General features: G+C 37.0%; 2 protein-coding genes across 6 annotated transcripts in view; one reads left to right on the top strand and one right to left on the bottom strand.

Annotated features, from left to right (window-relative positions):
- Window positions 1-5,797, top strand: part of Mxi1 (MAX interactor 1, dimerization protein) — a 74,313-nt gene extending 68,516 nt beyond the window's left edge. For all 4 annotated transcript variants that reach the window (XM_020183092.2, XM_074078335.1, XM_020183093.2 and 1 more), the window contains exons 4-6: window positions 262-376; window positions 997-1,168; window positions 3,282-5,797. In XM_020183092.2, coding sequence (XP_020038681.1) covers window positions 262-376; window positions 997-1,168; window positions 3,282-3,445 — 451 coding nt within the window. In that variant the 3' untranslated portion in view covers window positions 3,446-5,797. The remainder of the gene's footprint in view (window positions 1-261; window positions 377-996; window positions 1,169-3,281) is intronic.
- A 7,341-nt stretch (window positions 5,798-13,138) lies between these two features.
- Smndc1 (survival motor neuron domain containing 1) lies at window positions 13,139-23,609 on the bottom strand. 2 transcript variants are annotated; one of them, XM_020183110.2, is made up of 6 exons: window positions 23,414-23,609; window positions 22,156-22,275; window positions 16,757-16,899; window positions 16,014-16,175; window positions 15,239-15,392; window positions 13,139-14,350 (listed from the first exon to the last, which is right to left on the bottom strand). In XM_020183110.2, exons 2-6 carry the CDS (start codon window positions 22,273-22,275, stop codon window positions 14,213-14,215), a joined length of 717 nt encoding a protein of 238 aa, XP_020038699.1. In that variant the 5' UTR covers window positions 23,414-23,609; the 3' UTR covers window positions 13,139-14,212. The 2 variants fall into 2 exon arrangements, with proteins under 2 accessions (XP_020038699.1, XP_073934438.1); XM_074078337.1 differs by lacking the exon at window positions 23,414-23,609 and adding an exon at window positions 19,161-19,350 and having other exon boundaries at window positions 22,156-22,626.
- Between the last annotated feature and the right edge of the window lie 30 nt (window positions 23,610-23,639).

Raw genomic sequence — 23,639 nt, 5'->3', positions numbered from 1 at the left:
CTCAATTACAACTATTATAGTATATTTTGTACTTCCATATTAATACAGTGAAGAGTTTATGGGACAAACTAAAAAAAGAAGTATCTGATGTCTACAGATTACAGCAGAAATACATGTACCCCTACACTTGCAGATAATTTGAAGAATTAGGGGTATAACATGGTTGTAAGCTGAATAATGCAAAATTTTGTCTTTAAATGAGTTTTATGTTTCTGATGGAATGTCCAAGCTTTGTTGATTTTTTTTTTCTTTCTTTCTTAGACGAGCTCACCTGCGCCTGTGTTTAGAACGTTTAAAAGTTCTGATTCCACTAGGGCCAGACTGTACCAGGCACACAACACTTGGTTTGCTCAACAAAGCCAAAGCACACATCAAGGTGAGAATTTTTATTTTCACAAATTTGGAACGACTCCTATTTATATACATTGGCTAGCTCACCATACCTTCTTTACTGACTTCAAGAGAAATCTTTCTAAAAACTTACCAGCTAATCAGATGGGAGCAACATAACCTGATTAAACTAAACTGGCTTGACAGTGTGGCCATTTGAAGAGCTGAGAGTGCGAGGGAAATAAGTTACTCTTCTAATACCCAAAAGGAAGGCAGTTGTGCCCTCTGGTGGAGATGACTTTATTTGGCTGTATACCTCAGTATTTTTCCATCAAATACCACACTGCAGAGGGTTTCTCCCCTGTGGAGATCACTTTACAGAGTTTTAGAGTTCTAGCTTCTAAAAAAAAAAAAAAAACAGAATTCTATCTTGTTCAAGTAATGTGGCATTCATACACAAAAATGTAAAGACATAATTATTTTTGATGTTTAAAATATAAGCACTTATATATATATATATTTTTTTTAAGAATCATAAATACATATATGTATATACAATTCATGTTTTCCCTGCCAAGGAAAAAATCTTTTAAGATGTTAGGTAGAAAACAGCTTTAATGTTTGTATTGGACTAACACAAATGTAAATATCATTTAATCATTTTAGAAACTTGAAGAAGCTGAAAGGAAGAGCCAGCACCAGCTTGAGAACTTGGAACGAGAACAGAGATTTTTAAAGCGGCGACTGGAACAGCTGCAGGGTCCTCAAGAGATGGAACGAATACGAATGGACAGCATTGGATCAACTATTTCTTCAGATCGTTCTGATTCAGAGCGAGGTAGCAGAGTGTCTCTTTTCTAAAGAAAGTCTAAACATCTCTGTCTTTGAATTCAGGAAGGGCAGGCTGGGAAACACACTGTATTTGCTTGCTTTTTAGCCAGTATTGTAACATTATAGGTTTGATTTTGTTTTGATGCTATTGGAGATGGAACTCAGCACCTCACCCATGCTAGGCTAACGCTCTACCAATAAGCTGTGTCCTCAACCAACTCATTCTAGGTTTTATGCAAAAACAGCATTGTCTGGTAGTGCCTTTGTGTTGTGTTTTTTCTATTTTCTATAGAAAATTGTAGAGCGCTCATCTACCCTTTACCAAGCTTCCCTTGTGTAATAGGTATTGAAGTCAGAAAATTAACGCTGATATAATACTGTTAAGTAACCTATAAAATTTATTCAGCTGTCAGTAGTTTTCCCACCAATGTCCTTTGTCTGATCTAGGATAGTATGGCAGGACTCCCCAGTGCATTAGAATTATTTTGGAGAATACTGGCCAATCTTTTTATATAGTGTTCCTCAATTTGAATTTTTATGTTTTTAAATTATTAGTTTGAGGGTAATATATTTGGGGTAAGAAATACCACAGAAGTGATGTGTCCTTTGATTGTGTCAGAAGATACATTTGTTTTATTACTGGTGATGTTAATTTTTGTCTATATATTTTAAAGTACTATACCATTTGTCTTTTCACCTGTCCTAGAACATTGTCTTTGACAATTTAAGAGCAGCAATCAACCAGCTGGGTGTTGGTGGCTCAGACCTGTAGTCCTAGCTATTTGGGAGACTGAGATGGAGAGGATTACGGTTTGAGGGCAGCCTGGGGAAATAGTTCCAGAGATCCCCATCTCCAAAATAACTAGAGGAAAATGGGCTGGAGTTATGCTTAAGCAGTAGAGCACCTGCTTTGCAAGTGAGAAGCCCAGAGTTCAAAGCCCAATCTCATCAAAAGAAGAAAGAAAAAAAAAAATGGTGTGATTTTATTTATCTGTTCATCTATAGTTCCCACCACCTCAGGCCTTATTACCAGTTTCCCAGAGGTGAACATGATGATTTTTAAGCCTTACTTCAAGAAAACAGAGCTCATGAAATCTTAAAAATTCTGAAACATTAGACAAGTGTCTAATATTTAAACTAATTTGTTTTTGTTTTGCCTTTTGAATGGAAAGTTATAAATATACTGAAAAATAAGACAAAACAATGATCTACCATGTGTCCCTTCTTCAGTTAGAACAGCTGTCAATACCCTGTCATTCTTGTTCTGATTCAGATGTGGAACATTGTCATTATGTATTATTGGTGATTGTATATGTAATACTTAACAAGATTTATGGTATGTACTCAGATATTTAGTTTTTGAAGCTGAATACCACCGCAAAATATCTTTACTGTAAATCTGTAATTCAGAAACTTTTAAGCCCTAGGCCCCTTTCTCAAGTTACATTGTGGCTAAAGATGTAGCTCAGTGTCAAAAGACTTGCCTGGCATGCACAAGGCCCTGGGTTCGATTCCCAACACTGCAAGAAAAAAAAGGAAAAGGGATTCCATAGCTATATCTGATGCAAGAAAACCAAATTGAAGAGAAATCCCGCTATGATGACTGGCTTATTTTAGTTACTGAACAGTCAAAAATCTTTATGATAAATGGCAGAAGTTTGTAGAGCTCTGTAGAATGGCACTGCCAATGGCCTGGATGGATACATTTTCTAGTTTGCCTATTTTTAAGTTTATGCCTCCGACCATTTAGGGCAGCCCTGATTAATAAACAGCACTGAGAGTTAGTTTTTGGTTTAATGCAAAACAGATGTTAAACCACTTGGGGTTGGGATCTTTTAATATTAAGTTCTAATTCCCCAATAGACAAAGTGCTTTTAGTGGGAGGTCCAGACGGACTGGCGTCAGGTTTTAGTAAACTTGCTGCTTAAATGAAGACCACCACTGAATACCAGACATTCCGCTTTTCAGAAAATAGTCCTCTTTACCTTCATTTCCCTCTGTACTCGAGATCACTAGTAATGAGCTTGTTGTATAACATTTTATATTACTTTTCCTCATGCCTTTTAATTTTTGAAGGTACACATATGGATTACTAATGTTCATTTTCTTTCTTTTGGCAGAGGAGATTGAAGTGGATGTTGAAAGCACAGAGTTCTCCCATGGAGAAGTGGACAATATAAGTACCACCAGCATCAGTGACATTGATGACCACAGCAGCCTGCAGAGTATTGGGAGTGACGAGGGTTACTCCAGTGCCAGTGTCAAACTTTCCTTCACTTCCTAGAACCCAGCATGACATAGCAGTGCAGGGCAAATATTCACTGGGCCAATTCAATACAATCTCTTAAACTGGGTTCATGATGCAGTCTCCTCTTTAAAACTAAACAAAACTATACTTGAAGAAAAGGGTCAAAAGACCTGTATTTAAGCAAATACTTAGCAAAAAGTGGAGTAGAGCCTCCCCAGAACAAATAAACTATTCATATTGGAAAAAATCAGTTTCTAATGACAGCAGAAAACTTGTGTGAAATTCTTTTGGGTTGATTTAGTTGATTTAAAAGAGGACAGTGGAGATTCCATCCTCTTCTTCCTAGTTTGCTCATACTATATTGAGTAGACGCATTCAAGGATGGGGTTCTGAACCCTTCCTGAGCTTTATGGCCCTAGAAACAAAAATCAAACCTGTAGTAAGGAAAAGACAAGATAATCAGGCATTAATCTTGCATAGCTAAAGAGCTATTAAAACTCAGCCTGGGACAGTTTATCATGAAGCCTGTGGATGATCAATATTTTTTAAAACAAAATCATTTCATGCTCTACAAAAGGAGAGACTCCCGTGAAGCCTTTTGAAAGAGATCATCATGCAGCTCAGCTTTCTGTTGGATTCCATGCTAAGCAAGCTAACCATAACCTGCATTGTTAGCACTAGGGCACCCAAGCCGCCAGCTCACCAGCCCGCCACCCTTAGGCCGCATGGGGGCAGTCCAGGCATGACAGCCTCTATCATAAGGCCTGTGAGTATGGATCAGGGAGCCAGAAGGAAAAAGCTCCACGTGCCTCTGTGTCTGCGTGGGTCCGAAAAGCTGTACACGCAGATGAACAGGCCAAGGTCTGAGCCACGGCAGCATTTTTATTTGAGATTTTGATAACTGTTTATATGTGTTGAAAACCAAAATGACATCTTTTTAAAAGCTTGTCCATAAGTAAACATAGATGTCTTTTATAGTGGAAAAACATATGGAAAAAATCATCTATTTTGATGCAGCATTTGATAATGATAAAACACCTCACTCTTTATAGTGCACAAATGAGGTCTGGGCTAGGTAGGAAAAAAGGTCAATGCTGTTTTTGTTTTCTTTTAGAATCATTACCTTTTACCAGCTTTTAACCATCTGATACCCATTGTAGACACACTATCATAGTTAACATAGTTAAGTTCAGCACTTGTCTCATTTTAATGTAAAGATTTGCTTCCATTTTCTACAGGCAGTCTCTCTCCTTCCTCACAATCCCACTGTGCAGGTGCTATTGTTGCTCTTATATTTTCAGAAATGTTATTTTCTTCTAAGTGAAATTTCTAGCCTGCACTTTGATGTCATGTATACCCTCTTTGTCTTTCAAACTCTAAGCTCTGGTTCTCTCCTTACCCTGGGAAGCCTTCCTGGAGACCTTACCCCTGGCTGTTTGGACTTTGTATACTTTAAATAATTTAACTGCCCTAAATTACTTTAAAAAAAAAAAAGCTTTATGATTTTCATAACTTATTGCTGATTTTAATGGGTTGTTAATTTCAGTCCTGTAGTTTTATTTTGTTTAGATAGGGCTGGGCAAGGAAAAAGAAAATAAAAACAACCATATTTAGCAGTGCAGTTGAGTTGTGTGTTAATGTTAAGACTATCCTTCTGTGAGTAGCACTTTAATAGCATTCACTGCTTCTATATGTGAAGTGTACCATCTTGATCATTCGTAAGGTCTCAGCAGAGCTATATACTCACTTGTTCTTGTGCTCTTCCTATGCCTCCAAAAATACTTTTTCCTTCATTGTGCTGTTTGAGTGGAAGAAAGTGTTTGAAGTAGATGTATGAAAAACTGCATGCCTTTAGAAACCCAGCATTAGAACTTGCTACACTTCAGGTGCTGGGGACTTTTAATGAAAAACATGACAAAACATTTGTGGCCCAGGTAAATTATTTCTGGTTTCATTTTTAATTATTATTGGCCAGGTAAGATGTTGTTCTATATTGCTGACTTTTGACTTTCCCAAGTGAGACAGTTGAAAGAGTATGCCGACTACCATAAGAAATCAATGGAAGCCAGTGACTAAGGCTCCATTTTTGTTGTTCCCATGGCATTCACTGGCATCAATGGCATAGGGCTAGTGTTTGGGACATCATTCAAATTTGAGATGCTGTCGTTTTGTTGTGTATGTATAGAATGATGAGCTGGGAAGCCTTTGTTACAAACCTATAGTGCGTATTTCAACTGCCCCCAAACTACTTCCCTGGGTTTTTCTTGAGGGGGTGGGGAGTGGGCATGGGTAGATTGTATGATAAGTAAGAAATATTAATTTTTTAAAAGACATATTGACTTTGAAGACACAAATTAACTGCAAGAAATAAAAACTGTGAATAAAGAACACCGAGTTATTTTTTAACACCCTTCTCCATAAAGGTAGAAAATATGTGAGTATCCATATCTTTAGGCAGTTATCTCCTAAATGTCTATTATTACAACAGAAGTTCAGGATTAATGGCAATTTTAATTATAATTTCTGTTCTTGTTCTAAGATTTAAATAGGTGCCTATCCTACTAATACCAGATAACCCATCTACAACATGTAGTTTAACATACCTGACAATACATTAATAGCTTCAGGTAGGACACATCTGTCATTATTATTAACTGTTCTCTTAACTTTTTAAGAGAATGTCTTTGGCTACTCTGTTATGCAAACTGAAAATAAGTCTGGAAGTTCCCATTAACCTTATTTAGAATATTCCAGTAAAAGGCCTAGGAGTGAAACTTGTATTAAAAGACAGGCAAATCCTATACCAGCGTATTACCAAAGGATTCTCATGAAGTCACTGTGACTGTTTCTGGTTAGCACAGGGTGAGAACTCCCATGGAAAATGCTTTTTCAAGTCCCATGACAATGCCTGCTTTCTGAATTATGAAGGAATTTTAAAAGGCAGTGAGAGGCCAGGTGTTGGTGGCTCACACCTATAACCCTAGCTACTCTGGAGGCAGAGATCAGGAGAATTACATTTTGAAGCCAACCCGGGCAAATGGTTCGAGACCCTATCTTGAGAAATTGCATCACAAAAAAGAACTGGCAGAGTGGCTCAAGTAGTAAAAGCACCTGCCTACCAAGTGTGAGGCCCTGTGTTCAAACCCCAGTGCTGGAAAAAAAAAAAAAAAAAAAATTGAGGTAAAGCTCCAAACCCAAGGCCTCAATGTTTCCTGGTGCGTATCTTCTGATGAATTTAGCTTTTTGGGAATTTTTTTTGTGAGTTTCTCTTTCACTTGAAGCCACTGCCTTTTCCCTGCCTTTTATTATCCTATCACCTTAAAAAACCCCAAACACAAATCATGGTTGGATCCTCAACACACCTACCACAAACAGCATAATGGCTGGTGGCAGTGACTCATTCCTGTAATCACAACTACTTGGGAGGCTGAGATCAGGAAGATCACAGTTCCAGGCCAGCCTGGACAAAAAGTTTGCGGGACCCCATTTCCACAAAGGGTTGGAGGTGTGACTGAAGTGGTAGAGTGCCTGCGTTGTAAGTACAAAGCCCTGAGTTCAACCTCCCCTCTCCAAAAAAAAAAATATATATATATATAAATATATATAATGTAGGAAAAGCAAAGGCATCACATTTTAATCCCAGTATACAACGGAGAATGCATTGGTGGTATGATGGTAAGCATAACTGCCTTGCAACATACGGTAGACACTGGACAAATTAATTTCTCTGTGGAGGCTGTTTCTTCCTGAAGAGTTGGCTATAAACACCACTCCCATCTTGAAATGTAAGGATTTAAGTTGAAACGTGTAAATCACTCTACCCACAAAAATCTAGGGTACTAAGTAGAAATTAGGAGGTATATACTTTCTGATGAATGCAACCTCTAATTCCTCCATCCTTAGTTTTGAATTTTAGTTTTGACAATAGGGTTGACCAAAAAAAAAAAAAAAAAAAAGACTACTTCTTGGATGTAGGTTCATATTAACAAAATTCCATGGCAGGTAATACTTGGTAATTTTTTTTGTTTGCTTTGTTTTTTAGATAGGTGTTCACTAGGTTCCCGGGACTCATTATGAGCTCAAGCAGTCCATCTGCCCATGCCTCCCAAGAAGCTGGGATTACAAGCTACCTCACCACACTTGGCTCACATTTGGATATTCCTATATATTTTTAAATCAGGGTTTTATAAGATAAATGTACTATTAGTTTTAGTGATTATCTGATCTTTCTTAAAGGCCTAACCTGAGGCTAAGCACATCATACACTGATAATATCCACTGCATGATAATTATGTGTCCTAGTTATTATTCAGTGCTAACTCTGCCAAGAAAAAAAAAGCCTGCCATCTTCTTGGCCCAGCTCTAATAGGAGAACTGGTTTTCTTATGGACATCTTTTTTTTGTTTGTTTCTTGGCAGTACTTGGGTTTAAACTCAGGGTCTTGTGCTTGCTAAACCATCACTACCACTTGAGCCATACCCTTTAGCCCTTTTTTACTTGTTTCTTAAGGAAGGATGTTTTTGCTTTATGTATCACCTCCCTCGTAGCTAGGTTCAGACACATGCCACCATGCCAGGCTTTACTGAAATGGAGGTATTGCTAACTTTTTGCCCAGGCTGCCGTTGAACCACAATCTTCCCAATTTCCATCTCTTAAGTAGCTGGGATTACAGATATGAACCACTGCAACTGAAAAATGCTTCCCCTCTTCCCCACACCCCCCACCCCCCGTTTAATGACAGTACTGGGGTTTGAACTCCGGGCTTTGTGCTTGCTAAGCAAGTGCTCTATCACTGGAGCCACACCTTCAGCTTCAGACCCTGAGAGCCTTCACAAGCTTGGCAAGTATTGTACACAGCCCTGATTCGTTCAAAAGACATGTACTGGCTGATAATTGCACTTGGTTGTTTTACCTTTCTTCAGAATTTTAATTTGAAAAAAGCTTTAAATATTTTTTTAAATGCTTTTAAAATACTGCCAACTAACACTGTAATTTTGGAATTTTTTTCTATTCCCTCAATTCTGTAGGCTTTGTCATGGGGAATGATTAAACATGTTTATTGGTTGGGCAGTGGTTAGGATATTTTTAGATGTTCACACCAGAGCACAGAATAGCACTGTAAAAATATAACAAAAGCCATAAGATATTTCTAAGATCTATATTAAAATATAAATTTAAGAGGTCAGTTGTTTCTAAAGTGTTTCATCACACTTAATCTGAAAGCTAGGTCAGCTAAACCTGACAGCACTTTTGGAGGAACAAACAAAGAACCAAAGGGATATACTTACTCCTCCTTCCTGCTACTTCTGAGCAATGAACAATTGGACAATTACGATCTATTAAAGACTAGCCTAGCTGCAGATCTTGGGCTTCAATTCTAGTGTTCCCGGGATATGGAGTGAAGTGTTTCCTCCAAGCCTGAATTCTTTGTTTCTCGGGTCAGAAATTCACACTGCATCTTGCTAAAGTAAATACAGGGCTTGAAAGGGGAAAAAAACAAAAGGGTATCAGTTTCATCAAGAAAGGGAAATTGAGCCAGCAAAATAATAACCATGAGTTTGAGTCCCAAGTTGAGAGTAGCTCTTAAAACAAAAAGCCAACCTTTCCTCAGTCTACACTGGGTAGACCAAACTGAACTGATAGGGTGCATAGTACAAGTAAACTACGGCACAGGAACTAAAAGATAAATAAATACCTAAAATTTGGTATTTTCAGTTAGTCCAAGTTAACGATTACTACAGATCTGTTAATTCTCAGAACTGCCTTATCCCATTCAAGGCCTCAAAAGAACCACCTTAATACATAAGCTGAAAAGACAACTAAAGACCTCACAGAAATGAAACATCTTGCATCTTTTGCTAGTTATTTTTGGCAAAGCCAAAACAAATTCTTAGAATGTCTATAATAGTTTCCGAACCTCTTAAGAATATAGCTATACAAATAGGTATATTACAAATAAAGCTCACTGAATTTGCAAATTACATGCAGTTTTGACCAAATGCAGTGAAGAGATTTAAAAATTTCAAAAAGGAAATTTTAAATTCCTATGCACATTGCAGCTTAGCTGATATGGAGCAGCTCTCAATCCTGCATTATTGTCAGCTGTTTAAATTGCTGCGTGATCTGGTTCCCTGAACTTAATTTTGTGAAAATCTGCCTCACAAAAAGAAACGATGCCCAAAAAGCAAGGTAAAAATTTATGGTAGTCTTTCCAAACTGAAAAGGGCACATTGTGTTTTAAGCGATAAAGTGAAAATTTTAGATCTGTTGAAAGGCGACAGGTCCATAATGGAAGTTGGGTAAGTTGGATAAGTATTCTGGGAAAATGAATCCAGCATCTGCAGTGCAGCACTGAACTCTAGGCATCCTGAGCATTCACCGTTTCTCCTCAACAGCAGGCTCCTTGGATCCACATACCCATGGATACCAAGTGTCTACCGTATATGCTTTAAAAAAAATAGGATAAAGAAAATCAATTACTTGAGGTTTTTTTGTTTAAACTATGGAATTACCTGTTATTTTTGCCTGCTCTGCTCTTCCTCTCCACTGCAGTAAAAATTCAGTTTAGCTTGCAACTCAAAAACCCTAGATATAAAGAATGTTTACATTTACTGTCGAATTTGTAAATTACTATTTATATTGATTGCTTCATAGTATAATACTAATAATACAATTCGGCAAGTATTTCTTGAACCCTCTAAGAATTTTTAACACAGGTAAAAACTTACTGGTTTAAATAGACTTTCTTCCTTCTTTTGTATCTTAATTGATACACAGGTTAGGCTAACAGCCAAATCAAAGTTTTAAATATATTTTTGGCTGGATTTATAACTGGCATTTTTCACCTTATAAAGGGTCTAATTATAAAATTACAATCTACAGACATGCATGCACACATCACACACAAAATCAATTTTCATGTTACTCATGATACCCTTTGCTATTTTCAAAGCAACACTCAGCAGTAAACCCACTTCATGCTGGAAATTCAGACACACACACACACACCTTGTAACAAAAACAAGAGTTTAAACAAAACAAAAAACGTTGAATAATTCAACTGATGCATTTTTGTGTTGATGTTAATAAAACTGCCACTAAAGATAATTTATCTTCATGTAAAAAAATCAAACTTTTACATTTAACCCAATGCAATGATTCTCAGCTAAGGATGTATGAATCCCCTATGGTGTTTGTCAAAGACATACCTTACTTAGCCTGTCTAAGTCTGGTGGGACAGAACCCAGACCCAGGGATTCCTCTTTAAGTAAGCATTAGGGGGACGGCAGAATGGCTTATGGGTAAGAGCACCTGCTTAGCAAGCATGAGGCCATGCCTCCTAAAAAAAAAAAAAAAATTAAGCAATAGGGGTAATTTTTTATATAACCTTCACCTATTTCCCATTAAGAAATACACCCTAGTATGAAAATTAAAAATTTATTAGAATTTACTTAGGGTTTTTTTTTGGTGGTACTGGAATTTGAACTCAGGGCCTACATCTTCAGCCACTCACTCCACCAGCCCTTTTTTGTGATGGGTTTTTTTTTTTTTTTTTTTTTTAAATAGGTCTCACAAACTATTTGCCTGGGCTGGCTTCAAACCACGATCCTCCTGATCTCTGCCTCCTGAGTAGCTAGGATTATAGTGGTGAGCCACTAGTGGTTGGTTTCTTAATATATCTTCTTTGATAATTTGGCAATTATTTCAGTAATAGTTATAATTGGGGGCTTCAAACATAAGCAGTACATATTACCTATTATAATGTGAACTGCTATTCAAATTAAGGAGAAAAGATCAGACACTATTTAGTAAATGGCAAACGGTCCTCTAGTGCTTACCATATGCTTGATACTCTCTTCACAAATATAACTCAATCCTTAAAACCTTGAGGAAACAGTTAATTTCTATTCTTCAGCTGAGAAAATGAGGCAGAGGAATTATACACAATAGCTAATAAATGGGGAGCCAGGATTCAAAGAGCAATCTAGTTCTGAGTCCTTACTCTTCCAGTATGTATCTGTGATTACTATTAAAATTTAAATTTTTGGCCAATAATTTTTAGAAGTTAGAACTGTTCGTTCTTTCAAATAGTCAATAACGAAGTCAAACATCAAGCTTTGAGAAGATACATGCAACCATTCCTACTTAGGAATTACAAATCAAACTTTTAGTCTGCCAGTTTTAGTTTCAAGTCACATTATGATGTTGGCAGTACTGGGATTTGGACTTGAGGCCTTATGAGTGTACAAGACAGGCACTCTACCACTTAAGCCATTTCCCAGCCCTAAGTCTCTTCTTTGACATAGGAGAATCTATAATAAATCTTATAAAACTTTGTAAGGGCCAGGTTCCTACTGCTACCATGCTTCTCATTAAGCATCTTTTCAACTTCAACATCAAACTGACAGGTAGTCATCTCCCCAAGAGTCCTAACTTTCAGTTTAATCCAGAGACACCCTGACCAGGATTAGTATTTTCCAAAGAGCCACATGTAAGTAGATCTTTGACACAAGGGCTCTGCATCTCCAGTTTTCAAAACAAAGGTTTGTTATAGTGTGATCTTTTTCATTCTTTTTCTTTTACTACAAAGCTTTCCCAGTATACATACAAAAAGGAAGGCCCACTGGGAGCATGGCTCAAGTGGTCATGCACCTGCTGAGCAATCATGAGGCCCTGAGTTCAAGAGTTTAAATTCCAGTCAACACTAAAAAAAAGCGAAAAAGCCATTGGTCAAAGGAGGAATGGTCTTGGTTATAACAGTCCTGCCTAAACAAACACCAGGTAAACTACTATTCCAAGGTAATCTCAACAAAAACCATTTTCTGGAGTCAGTTATACCAAATTTCTTGCTATGTTCCTTCAAAAGATTCTCTTGCAGTCCTTCAAGGCTACTATTGGTTATTAGTATTCTCTTAAGATGTTTGTTGGGCTGGTGGAGTGGCTAAAGCGTGAGAGCACCTACTTAGCAAGTGTGAGATCCTGAGTTCAAACTCCAGGGTTGTCAAAGTAATGTTTGTTAAAAAAGCTGGGCATGATGGTGCACACCTGTTATCCCAGCACTTGCAAGGCCAAAGCAGGAGGCTCTCATCGTTTCAAGTTCAAGGCCAGCCTGGGTTACATACATAGTGAAACCCTGTCTCAAAAAGACCAAAGTATGTTACAATGGTAACAAGAGAAATATTAGTGTAATTAGTACATTTAAAACATTTTACTTACAAGTTTTCAGGCCTTAAGTAGACCCCCCTTCACACACACACACACCTGAGGATTGAACCCAGGACCTTGTACATGCTAGGCAAGTACTCTGGCACTGCTACATCCCTAGTCCAAGTAGCCCATTTTCTATTCTCATTTGTGTTTTTTGTCTTACATGTTTACAAGGAAAAACTGTGACCTCCTGGGCTGGGAAGAGGGTGTGTGAAGAGGGAAGGGAAAAAATAGTCTACTTATCACTGTCTTTCTAAAACTTTTGATTTACCAAAAAACAAACAAGAAAATGTAAAATAAAAAATGTACAACACCCCTACACACAGCATAAGCCCTTAAAGTAAAACTGATCCTTTAAGGTCCCAATGGTTAGGCCTAATGGAAGAAATACTTAAGGATTTATTGGAATCTTTCTCACATACTCAATATCCTCTTCCACAGCAATTCTATATGCAAGTGTGAGGATTATTCATTATAAAGCTGGCAGCTATAGACTTCGCCCTTTTGTTAACACACCCTGGAGATTTTTTAAAACACTTTATTTAATAAAAGTTAAACATACAAAACTGAAATTAACACACATCCTAAAAGTCATCATCTTCCATTAACAGGAAGACCTTTCTATATGCATGTATTTGGCTTAAACTCAACTTGGGATAACTGTGATACTCACACCAACAAATGCTGGCAACTTGATCTAGTTAATAAAAATTACAAACTCAGCTACATAAACATAATATACAGGGAAATTATGGTCAGATTAATGCACAAGAAATACAAGTTTTTAATGATGAAATATTCAGTACTCTTGTTCATTAATTTAGCCTTTTTTTCTTTTTTTACAAAAATAGTATCTACACTGTATACAGGGCTATACATCAGCTTTTTGTTTTCCCATATAAACATTACACTTTCAAAAAAATGGTACCACTACCTTAAGTGAAAAATCAACAAAAGGAAAAACACAAAAACAAAACACAAACCACAAAACACCAAACAAAAAACACGTTAGAAAGGGAGCTGATGGTTTCTTAGATAAAACTAAAACGCAATGAATAAAAAGAAAAGAGCTGGATCAATTGCAGAGGTGGCCAAACAAGCCTCAACTTTTGCCATTTACATATTAGCCTGTATTTAGGCTTATTAGGTTTAAACCTTGAAGATAAAAAAAAAAAATGGAAAAAATCTATTTAGCAAGCTTGGTGTTTGCCTTCATGTTCCAATGAAATGCTAGAGTATGTGTCAAGTTCAAAGCTTCTGAAAACTCCAAGTTATAACTTAAAAATGTATATTCCATCAGTTAACTGGGGGTCTATTAGGAAGATCAATAATTCATCTAAGTGCTGATTTAAGCAGCATCCATCTAGAAAAGTTTTCTTATTCAACAAAGTCTGAAGGTACTGTGGTAGTAGTAATGAAAAGTTAAATGAATAGCAGTTATCAAATGCAATTTCTTCAAGTTTCATTCTATTGAAGTCAAACAATGACAATGGTATCCTCCTTACTCATCTAACAAATAATTTACCTTTAGAAAAATATAAGGATAAAAAGGTAAATGTAAAGCCCTGCAGAGACGAAATCCAACAGTTTTTCTGATTACTGAGGCATCAAATGCCTGACATTGTATTTAGAGGTATCTTGATATTGCGTCATGGGTTTATCAGCAATTCCACAAGTTCCTACTCCCACTTTGCCGGTTACACTTTCAGGTGAAGCAAAAATACTCCTCTTTACCTAGGGGAAAGAAAACAAGACCATTCCTAATTAGTGAGGGAGAAAATGTAAATTTCAAATTTTAAGTAATGTTAAAATATATTCCAGTTTCAAGTTTTTTTTAAAAAAGGAAAGCACACTGCTTGTTTGCCTAGTGTCAAAAATACCCCTCTTCTGGTGCCACTCACTCTAACCTATAAGCTGTGGGGACATCACTCTGTACTACTGGCACTCATTAAGCTTGCCTTCAGTTGCCTCAAAATTGTAGCTTTGCAGTCTCAAATCCCAATATAAGGCATGTGTTCTCCCATTTTGGCATGACTAGAATGGGTTGTATTAATTTAGGATGGGACCTGGTATAAAGTACCTGGTATAGTCCCCTGCCCTTTGTTAATCATAAACAAGTTTATGAAAAGAAAGCACTACTTCTCATAAGCCATGTCCAGTGGAGGAGCTATCTTGATAGCAATAAAAAAATCAAGATATGGATGAATGCCACGTTATCCTTACTCTGAACATATATTAATGGTATAGTTACCTTCTGCCCAACACCCTTAGGAAAAAAAAAGTAAATTAAGGAAACATGAAGGCGCCTTTAAATAAAACCTACCAGTGATGCCCAGCATAAAAGCACATTAACACACTGCCTCTAAATGGTATGTAAGGTACCAAATGTTTCAAATTTTGCAATTCTTTGCAATAATGTTTCAAATTTTGCAAACTATCATTTGTAGTATTTTTATTAGAGAGTAGCTAAAAGAGGTATTTTAAATAAGCCAAATTAAGACCTGACAAGGATTCTAAGTCAAGAGCTAGTTAACCACATAGTTTTGAAAATCTGTGCATCTCCTTTTCCATTTTCAAGTCATTTTAATGACAGTTATATTTTCCCAGAAAAGATTTACCAACCTGGCCTTTTTTATTTTTAGAATAAGCTCTGTTGTTGAATTGCTGCCATTTCACCTTCTGATCCTCTCTTTCCTGCTCAAGTTCTTTTATTCTCTGTGCTTTTTTCAAAGCTTTCTTCTTTTTATATTCACGCTGCTGGGCAATCATTTCTTTTCTGTGCAGACAAAAACAAGCATTAAACTGTTGTACTATATATGTCATAACCTGCCTTCTAGTTTACTTACAACTCCACTTTTCAAATCTCAGTTTAGATGTCAGTTTCTCTAGGAAACTGCCCTATCAGTACAGTTTCGGTACCTCTTCTTTGTTCCCTTAAAGTACCTGTTATATCCTTTCATAACTTCTATACTTTTTTTCCCTCCTCCCCAGTGCTGGAGATTAAACCCAGGACTCTGAACATGACAGGGAAGCACTATACCAATGAGCTACATATCCAGTCCTAAAGCACTTCTTTGATTATTTGTTCTCTTCTTTGGACATAAACTCAGTAAGAACAAAGCCCAGGTTGGTCTCCACTGTGGTGTAGACCACTACATAAAAATGTAGTAAGATGTTCTTGGTACATAGAACTTGTAATTTATAGAATACCAAGGAGGAACCAAAGCATCTTCACTTTACCTAGGCATACATAGACAGACAATACTGACCCTCTGTCACTAATCTTCATATGGTATTATAACCTTCTCACCTCAATACAGCCTGTACAGATTCCTTTTGCAGACTACATCAAGTACCCATACAGGGAACACCTAGAATGCTATGATCAGTCACTTACTTTGACATGGGTTTGTTGCCACTGTCCTCCTTTGCCTTCCTTCCTTCTTCCACAGGCTTGAGGTTCAACAGTGGAGTCACTTCAGCATTGCCATAACCAGCAAAGGTGATTGCAGCGGTGCCATTTTCTTCATCTATCTCCTCAATCTCCGCTTCATAACACCTGTAAAGATATCATGGCTGTAAGCAGGTGAGTAAAGATTTAGTACTCAGCCTATAAGACTTATACTTCAGTGATTCTATTATTTCATGAGTTTAAAATGAAACTTCCTCAATTAAATGGCCCCTTTGGCCAAAATAATACAAGAGTGGTTTGAGTTATGCATCTGCTATCAAAAAAGTCCCAATCAAAATATTGCCAGGAAAGTCTCCTTCATATAATCTACTCGGTATGCTTTATTTAATCTCTTTGAGAAAACCTGTTCCATAAAGGAATGATTTCAGTGAATACATTTCACAGAAATGAGATAATCACTCAACTTTTAATCTGAGGAGAAAAGAATTTAGATTATTTTATAAAACACCTATTCATCTTTCCTTCCTCTGGTATCCAAGCCATTCTCCTCCAAACTTAATCTAAAGCTAAAACTAAACTGTACTAATGGCAAACATCCAAAATTTAAACTGGCTCTAGAAATCACATTGCTTGTACAGAAAGATTAAAATAGGGTAGTTCAAACTGAATGAAAACATCTTACCATTGTATTTTATTATTGCATGTTATAGTTAGTTTTCTACACTTACTGTCCATCTTCACTCCAGATTGCCATACACTTGTCTCCTACTTTCCATGAATGAGTGGGCTGAGTAGAGGCAAAACTGTCTGAACTTGCAAGAGTTTCTGAAGGTTGAGTTGACAGAAGGTCTTTGGTTAGTTCTATAACTTCCTAAAAAAGAGCAAAAACAGTAATATTTTTTATAATTCACATTGTCAACTGCGTTCTTTCACTTTTTTGTTTTGCCCTGGCACTGGGGATTGATCCCAGGACCTTGCATGATAGGCAAGCACTCTATCACTGAGCGATATCCCAGTCTTTCTTTTAGTTTTTGATAATTCTCACACTTATTATGTACTCTACATGTATTTTATTAAGAACTCTAGCACTTATTAAGTACCCTATAGGTATTTATGTGTAGTTTGTAAAAGAGGATACAGTGATTGTCCACATGTAGAAACTAAGATAAAGCATTTTATATTAGTAAGCAGTGGATCTATGATTTGAGCTTCTATAGATACCTTCAACTTAACCACAACTAATAAAAATAAAAGACTTAGGCTTATACCTTGCATTACTTGTAAGTGCCTATTTTAGCTGAATATAGATCACTCTAAAGATGAGAAATAAAGTATGATGCTTTGAATTGAGTCAAGATCCCTTTTAATCTTATTGTCACGTGTTATTTCATGCAACTGTAATGTTTTATAGGGCATTACTTAGTAGTAATATTATCTAGTCAAAAAACAGTTTCCCAAGTCCCCAGAACACTTCAAGTAGCCATATTAAGTAAACACATGTTCCTACTTATACATATTTCTGCTAAAATACTGATGGCACATATAAAACAAATCAGTAGTCTTCCTAGTCTTTTATTATAAACCCCACCAAATTAACAAGTTGTATTTAAAATATTCTATACCTTAATATTTATTAAGCACATTAACACAGCTACATTTAAAAGAAAAAAATAAAAGTAACACACACAGAGGCAATGCCTGTGTGGCAGGTGTTTTTTCTACTTCAGGCATAACATTTATTGGTTCCACTTAAAGGTGTGTGGGGGGGTGGTTAAAAAACTTGAGAAATGGCAGAAATTAACAGATTCTGCTACCTATCTGCTGTATTGTTACTCTACTTAAGATCCATACTTTAAATCACCTTATCTGATTTATTTTTAAGAATTCTCAGATCTGTTCTCCCACACTACTGTATTTAAAACATCACTGTATGTTTGGGGAGAAATATTGGCAAAAATTAAACTCAGTTTCTTGTGGCTCCAACTGAGGTTTCATAACAATTATTCTGGTTAAGTAACCAAGAAAGTTAAATATTAACCCTGTTTTAAAGATTCTAAATCTTCCTGGCTTTTTCTGAAAAACTAATATTTGGGCCTTTAACAAAAAAATAAAAATAAAAACAAAAGAAAATTAAGCACTTGGAGAAAGGTCAGTTTTTTATGAATAAAAAACTGAAAGATTCATATAAGTTAAAAATTCAGTACAGCAGCTGTGTTGCATGGGAAGCAGCGATCAGGAGGATCACAGTCAGAGGCTGGCCGTGGAACACTTTGAGACCCTCTCTGAAAAATAACCTAAAGCAAAGCAAAAGGGCTGGAGGAATTGCTCAAGTGGTAGAATACTTGCCTAGCAAGCACCAAGTCACTGATTTAAAACCCTAGTACTGTCAAAAACAATTTTTTTTTCAGTAGAGTAATACTGCTTAAGTTTTATTATTTGCCAAGTAGCAAATGATTTTTTTCATAGTCCCTTGAGGTAGAACATGATTTAATTAGTAAATTAATAAAAGGGCTTTGTGCATGCAAGTGTTCTACTACCAAGTTATATCGCCACAGCCCTCAAATATCTTTTAATTAGATAGTCCTTCGCAAATAAAGCAAAGGGGTTTCAAATAATATAGTATACAAAAATGAGAGTTAAATTATCCAGTTTTAAGTTAACCATCTTGATAGCCAGGAATGTAATAAACTAGCCTGACTCAAAGAGCCTACAAAATCCTCATCATTGAATACTTCCACATCCACCCAGGGATCCCTTCTAGTGATCACTGGACCTCCTAAGGCACAAGCATGAATTCTGTATTTGTAGGTCTCAGATTTAGAACTCTTTTTTTTTAAGACGAACATTTTCCCACTATATTTGTAAAGAAGCATTTTCATCAACGAAAAGGGTACTGAAAAGTTGTGCATATTTAAAGAATTGTCAGAGCCCTGTGCTGATTGACCTTTTCTATAAAAAACAAAATCCAGAGCATTTAACTCTAATGTCCTGTAACTTTGCCATGGTTTTTATGCACCCCTCCCAACAATTTATGAAGAACCTTCTAAATTTTTCTTTTTCTTCACATGTGCACATGGACCAAATTATTAGAAAAACTATTGTATGTATGAGGGGGTTCTTGAAGGTACATACCATTAATTACTTTTCCTCCCCCAAGTCTGAGCTCTGAAACTGCTCCTTCATTGACAGATGGGCAGCAGTTATAGTAATCGGCAATTCCAGGAAGCATCAGGTGTTGTGATCTACATATCAGCAGGTCAAAGGGGGTGCACTCAAGCACTCTGCTTACTGAAGGAAGGCGTTTCGGGGATGCAGAGAGCCACTGTAATATATGAGACAAGTGACTTGACCCCTGCCTCCTTTAAAACCAGTTTATTCAGCAAAACAGTCTAATAAATTGACTATTTTTGTGCGTATCATAGACTGCCTGGGGAACTAATCAGCTAGCTGGCCTGGATTTTTACTATACCCAATTTTTCTTTCAAGTTAAAAAAAAAAAAAAGGCAGTTAGAACTTCAGTAGACTGATATGCTGCCTGCTGAGTAACATTATTCTATATGAAAAGTAATACATAAAAGAAATAATACTAGAAATCTTACGGGAAAATTAGAAGTCACTGAAAAAAATTCAGAGAATTTTGTCGTAAATCAAAGGGCAAACAAATTAATAACCAGGATAGTAATATGTTTCCAAAGGAGGAACACAAGAAATTAGAAACCATATGACGATCCAAAAAATGAAAAGAAGCCACACACTTAACAATCTGAGAAGACGTCATCAAATGTAAGGGCAGAATTAAACACTAGTGGCATAAGATACATACATCCCAAAGAGCAAATAAGAAAAAGAAAAAGGGAGAGGGCTCCACAGTAAAACAGAAGTGTAATTACTCTCTGTGGAGACAATTACTAAGTACAAGAAGCAAATATTCAAAAACTAATTTTACCAAACAGAATTTTACAAGATGTTTTTGGTTGTTCTCATTCTAAGAGACAACCTGCTCCAGTTTATTCAAAGTGTACTCCTTTCCTAATAAACTTTGCTATGACTTTTACTTTAAAAAAAAAAAAAAAAGGATGCTTTCCATCTTTGAGTAGCTTTCAGTTCAAAACCAAAAATCAAACTTTTTTCCTCACAATGGAATAAGAGAAAGAAACTGGTCAAGACTGGTCAGGCAACACATTGTGTGTTACCACTATGTGAGGTATCAGCACTTAAGTTTCTAAATCTGTACAATCTAGTATGCAGTCACATGTTCCTGAGTAACACCAACAATCTAGCTCCTCACTCACTCAATTTCAAATAGTTAACCCACACATGGGGCCAGCAGTTACGACACTGAACAGCAGATGCAGAACATACACATTGTCACCAAAGTCCTATCGGCCAGCACTGCTCTGAATGGTTATGGCCATGGCTCGTGTGGTGAAGCGCCTACAGGTACAAGGCCCTGAGTTCAGGCCCCAGTACTGGGGAAAAATCCTAAATGTTTATAGAAAAGAGGATATTTTATAGATAAAAGACTCCCTGGTCATTATTAATGTACCCTAAGTCTTTTAACTTCTTACTACATTACCTATCGCAATGATTTCTTCATTCAGTACTTCCCACTATAAATCATGTCATATTAAGACAGTTATGATCATAGCCTAAAGATAATTTATTCTACAAATTTTTTTTTAAACTTGCTAATAATGCTGTTTTGAACACTATTCCCAACTCCCTCTACTAGTTCCACATGTACCTCTCCTTCCACTGCTCAGGAAGCAATATATAGTATAAAACATTGGCACATGTTTTCTTCAAAGAAAAAAAAGGAATGCTTCTAAGTTAGTAAAAGTAGATGGATCCTCTCTCTGAGGCAAGAAAAAACCTTGTACTATAAGTACACAAGAGGCTAGTTTGACTTTGCCACCTCATCTTCAAAGCACATTCAAAGAACATGTGAACCTATCAAATGAATGAACAAGGGGCAAAAAAAAAAAAAAAACCCAAGTTATTTTTTATAGAAGGTCCTGGGAATGCAAGAAATTGTTCCCTAAACATCTTTGTCTTACTGACTGGTACCCTAAAATCCACAGGCCTGGCTTCTACAGATTGAAAAATGGTCCTGTTCAAAGTGAAATTATTCCAGATAGTTTGTGTTTTAAAAAGTAACACACTATTGAAACTTTTATTCTAAATCTAGAATCTGAATTTGAAAATACCCAACTCATTTTAATAAAACTGGAAACCCTTTCAGATGTTTCACTTGTTTGCAAATGTAAAAATCCCTAAAATGTAATAGTTTTAATGGGCAACAGGATAATAAAGGGACAACTGGTTAGGTAGAATATAGATTTAGTACAGTAAGATCATCTAATCAAAACATTCTGAAAACTTAAAATTCAGGTTCAAAATTTTAAGACGTTAAGATAAAAACTTATATATGGTATTTACAAATTATATATGGTATTTTTCTTAACCTGGTGTCCTGAGAAACAAGAGATATTATCATGGCTTTATGTTTGTCTTCAAAACCCAGTGTAGGATTTGAAAAGTTTCATACTTACTGAACTCTCCCATTACAAATAAATTAAGATCTCCTTTTCACCACAATTCAACAAGAGTCAATAACTACACTGTTAAAATCTACTCATAAGTGCAAATACTTTTATAAAGAACATATGTATATCTCTTTAAATATTTTTAAGATGTGTTTTTAATCTAAGGTGTAACCCACTAGCTTTCATAAACAAAAAGGCCGTATTTCACCGTCAAAGAATCTCGATTAGGTTATACTCTTTAATCTTAGTTACCGTTTGAACTAAGTTTCAATAAAAGCACATTCCATTGCAAAGTTTCTTCTCTTGAAAGTCTGACTTTCAAAATCATTTTTTCAAACCCTATGAGCACACACAAAATTTACATAACTGAGAACCATTTCATTCATTTGGATGTATGCAAATTGAGGAACCACCCCTAGTTCTCTAGAAGACTCAATGCCTCTGTCCATATTCATGTATAGGGTGAGGAGACCCTCTTCCAAGAGTGCTTTGAGTTACCTATGGACTCTAAACAAATTTTAGAAACACAGAACTAATCTTTTCAAGCAATGTTACTTACAACAAAGTCCACCCACACTTACTTGTAAATCTTTCTTCAATTTTAGCAAATCTTCATTTTCTCCATTTCCAGATAGTGCAGCTTCTACTTGCTGGAGCTGAGCTTTGTAGCTGGCCAGCTGCTTTGCTAGATCCTCTGACATCTGGGGAAAATGAAAAGGTAAGACTTTGAAAACTGGATCAAATATCAAACCATACAAATATTTTCCTAGCCAGCTTGAATAAAACAGTTTGCTCCTAACTCAACATTACGAATGAATTAACCACCATTATTTTTACTCTTACTTCATTCACTATTTTTACTTACTTCAGACTAAGCTAAACCACAAATTTCAAGGCAGCAGATTCTGAAGATTACAAGCATGTCACAGAAATTCCGTATTTAAAAAAAAAAAAAAAGCATGAGTTAAGAGAGAAAAAAATGTATTTTCTTCTAATTCCTATTACAGGAAAGGCAATGCGTGGCTCAATAATCAAGGGTAAGCCTTTTATTAAAAAAAAAAAAAAAAAACCAAAACACGAAACTACTTGTTAGAAGAGTCAAATCCGTGGAAGAACATTTTAAGCATGAAAAACACTTATTAATTCAGATAAAAATTTTCCTTTACACAAATTGCTCGCCCTACGTGAACTACTCAACTAAAAAGTCTATGTTAGAAGTTCTTTTCCAGAGCCAAAATCTTTCACCCAGTTCACTACACAGTTGCAGATGCATTTTCTTAAACACCACAAACACTCTCACGTGTAGGTATTCCAGCTCACTCATTTTCCTGAAATTGAGACACGAGTTAACCCTTTCTTGATGGATTTGGAAGCAAACACACGGGGCCTCCTAGGATCTTCTCGTTCTTAAATTCTCGTCCACCGAAAGCCTGGGATCTGGAGACTCCAAAGGACTCACGCAAGCATGGGCTCTCCTCCCAGGGACCCTACACCCCAAAGCCCGCCATGATGTTGTGGATCGTTTCAGACCTGGAAACTCAAACACCGGGCTGCAAGGGGTCCGCTGGGTCCCCGCATCCTCACCGAGGCTCTCCCGGGAGCGCGCGGCGCCCCAGCCCCACCCGACGGGTTCCCCACCTTGGCCGCCTTCGCTGCCACGGCCCGTAGGACGGGCCGCTCCCGGCACAATTCTGGGTGGGAGAGGCTCAGGAACTCCTAATCCCACTGCCCGCGCCCAGACCTCTGCTGGAGGCTGGCTCCTGGGCCTCGGGCCTCCGCTTCAACGCCGGAGACACCGAGGCCCGGCGAGGCCTCGCCCTCCCTCCCGGTGTTTCTTACCTTGTGTGGGGTTGGGGGTGGGGCGGCGGGAAGGGGTCGGGGCAAAAGAGCGGTGGCAGAGAAGGGCAGCAACAGTAGGAAAAAATCTCCGCGACAGCAACAAGGCGACTCGGTCTAAAAAGGAATAACTCGGTCGACGATGAGGGGGGAAGGGAGGAAAGCCGGGCGCAGGAAGGAGGAAAAGACAAGGCAAATGAAGTCTCGCGAGATATACGAACTCTCGCGA

Source organism: Castor canadensis, chromosome 7, assembly GCF_047511655.1.
Source record: "Castor canadensis chromosome 7, mCasCan1.hap1v2, whole genome shotgun sequence".
In the NCBI taxonomy this organism is placed as follows: Eukaryota; Metazoa; Chordata; class Mammalia; order Rodentia; family Castoridae; genus Castor; species Castor canadensis.
The sequence above is the reverse complement of the archived record's forward strand: the minus strand, read 5'-3'. Positions and strand labels throughout refer to the sequence as shown.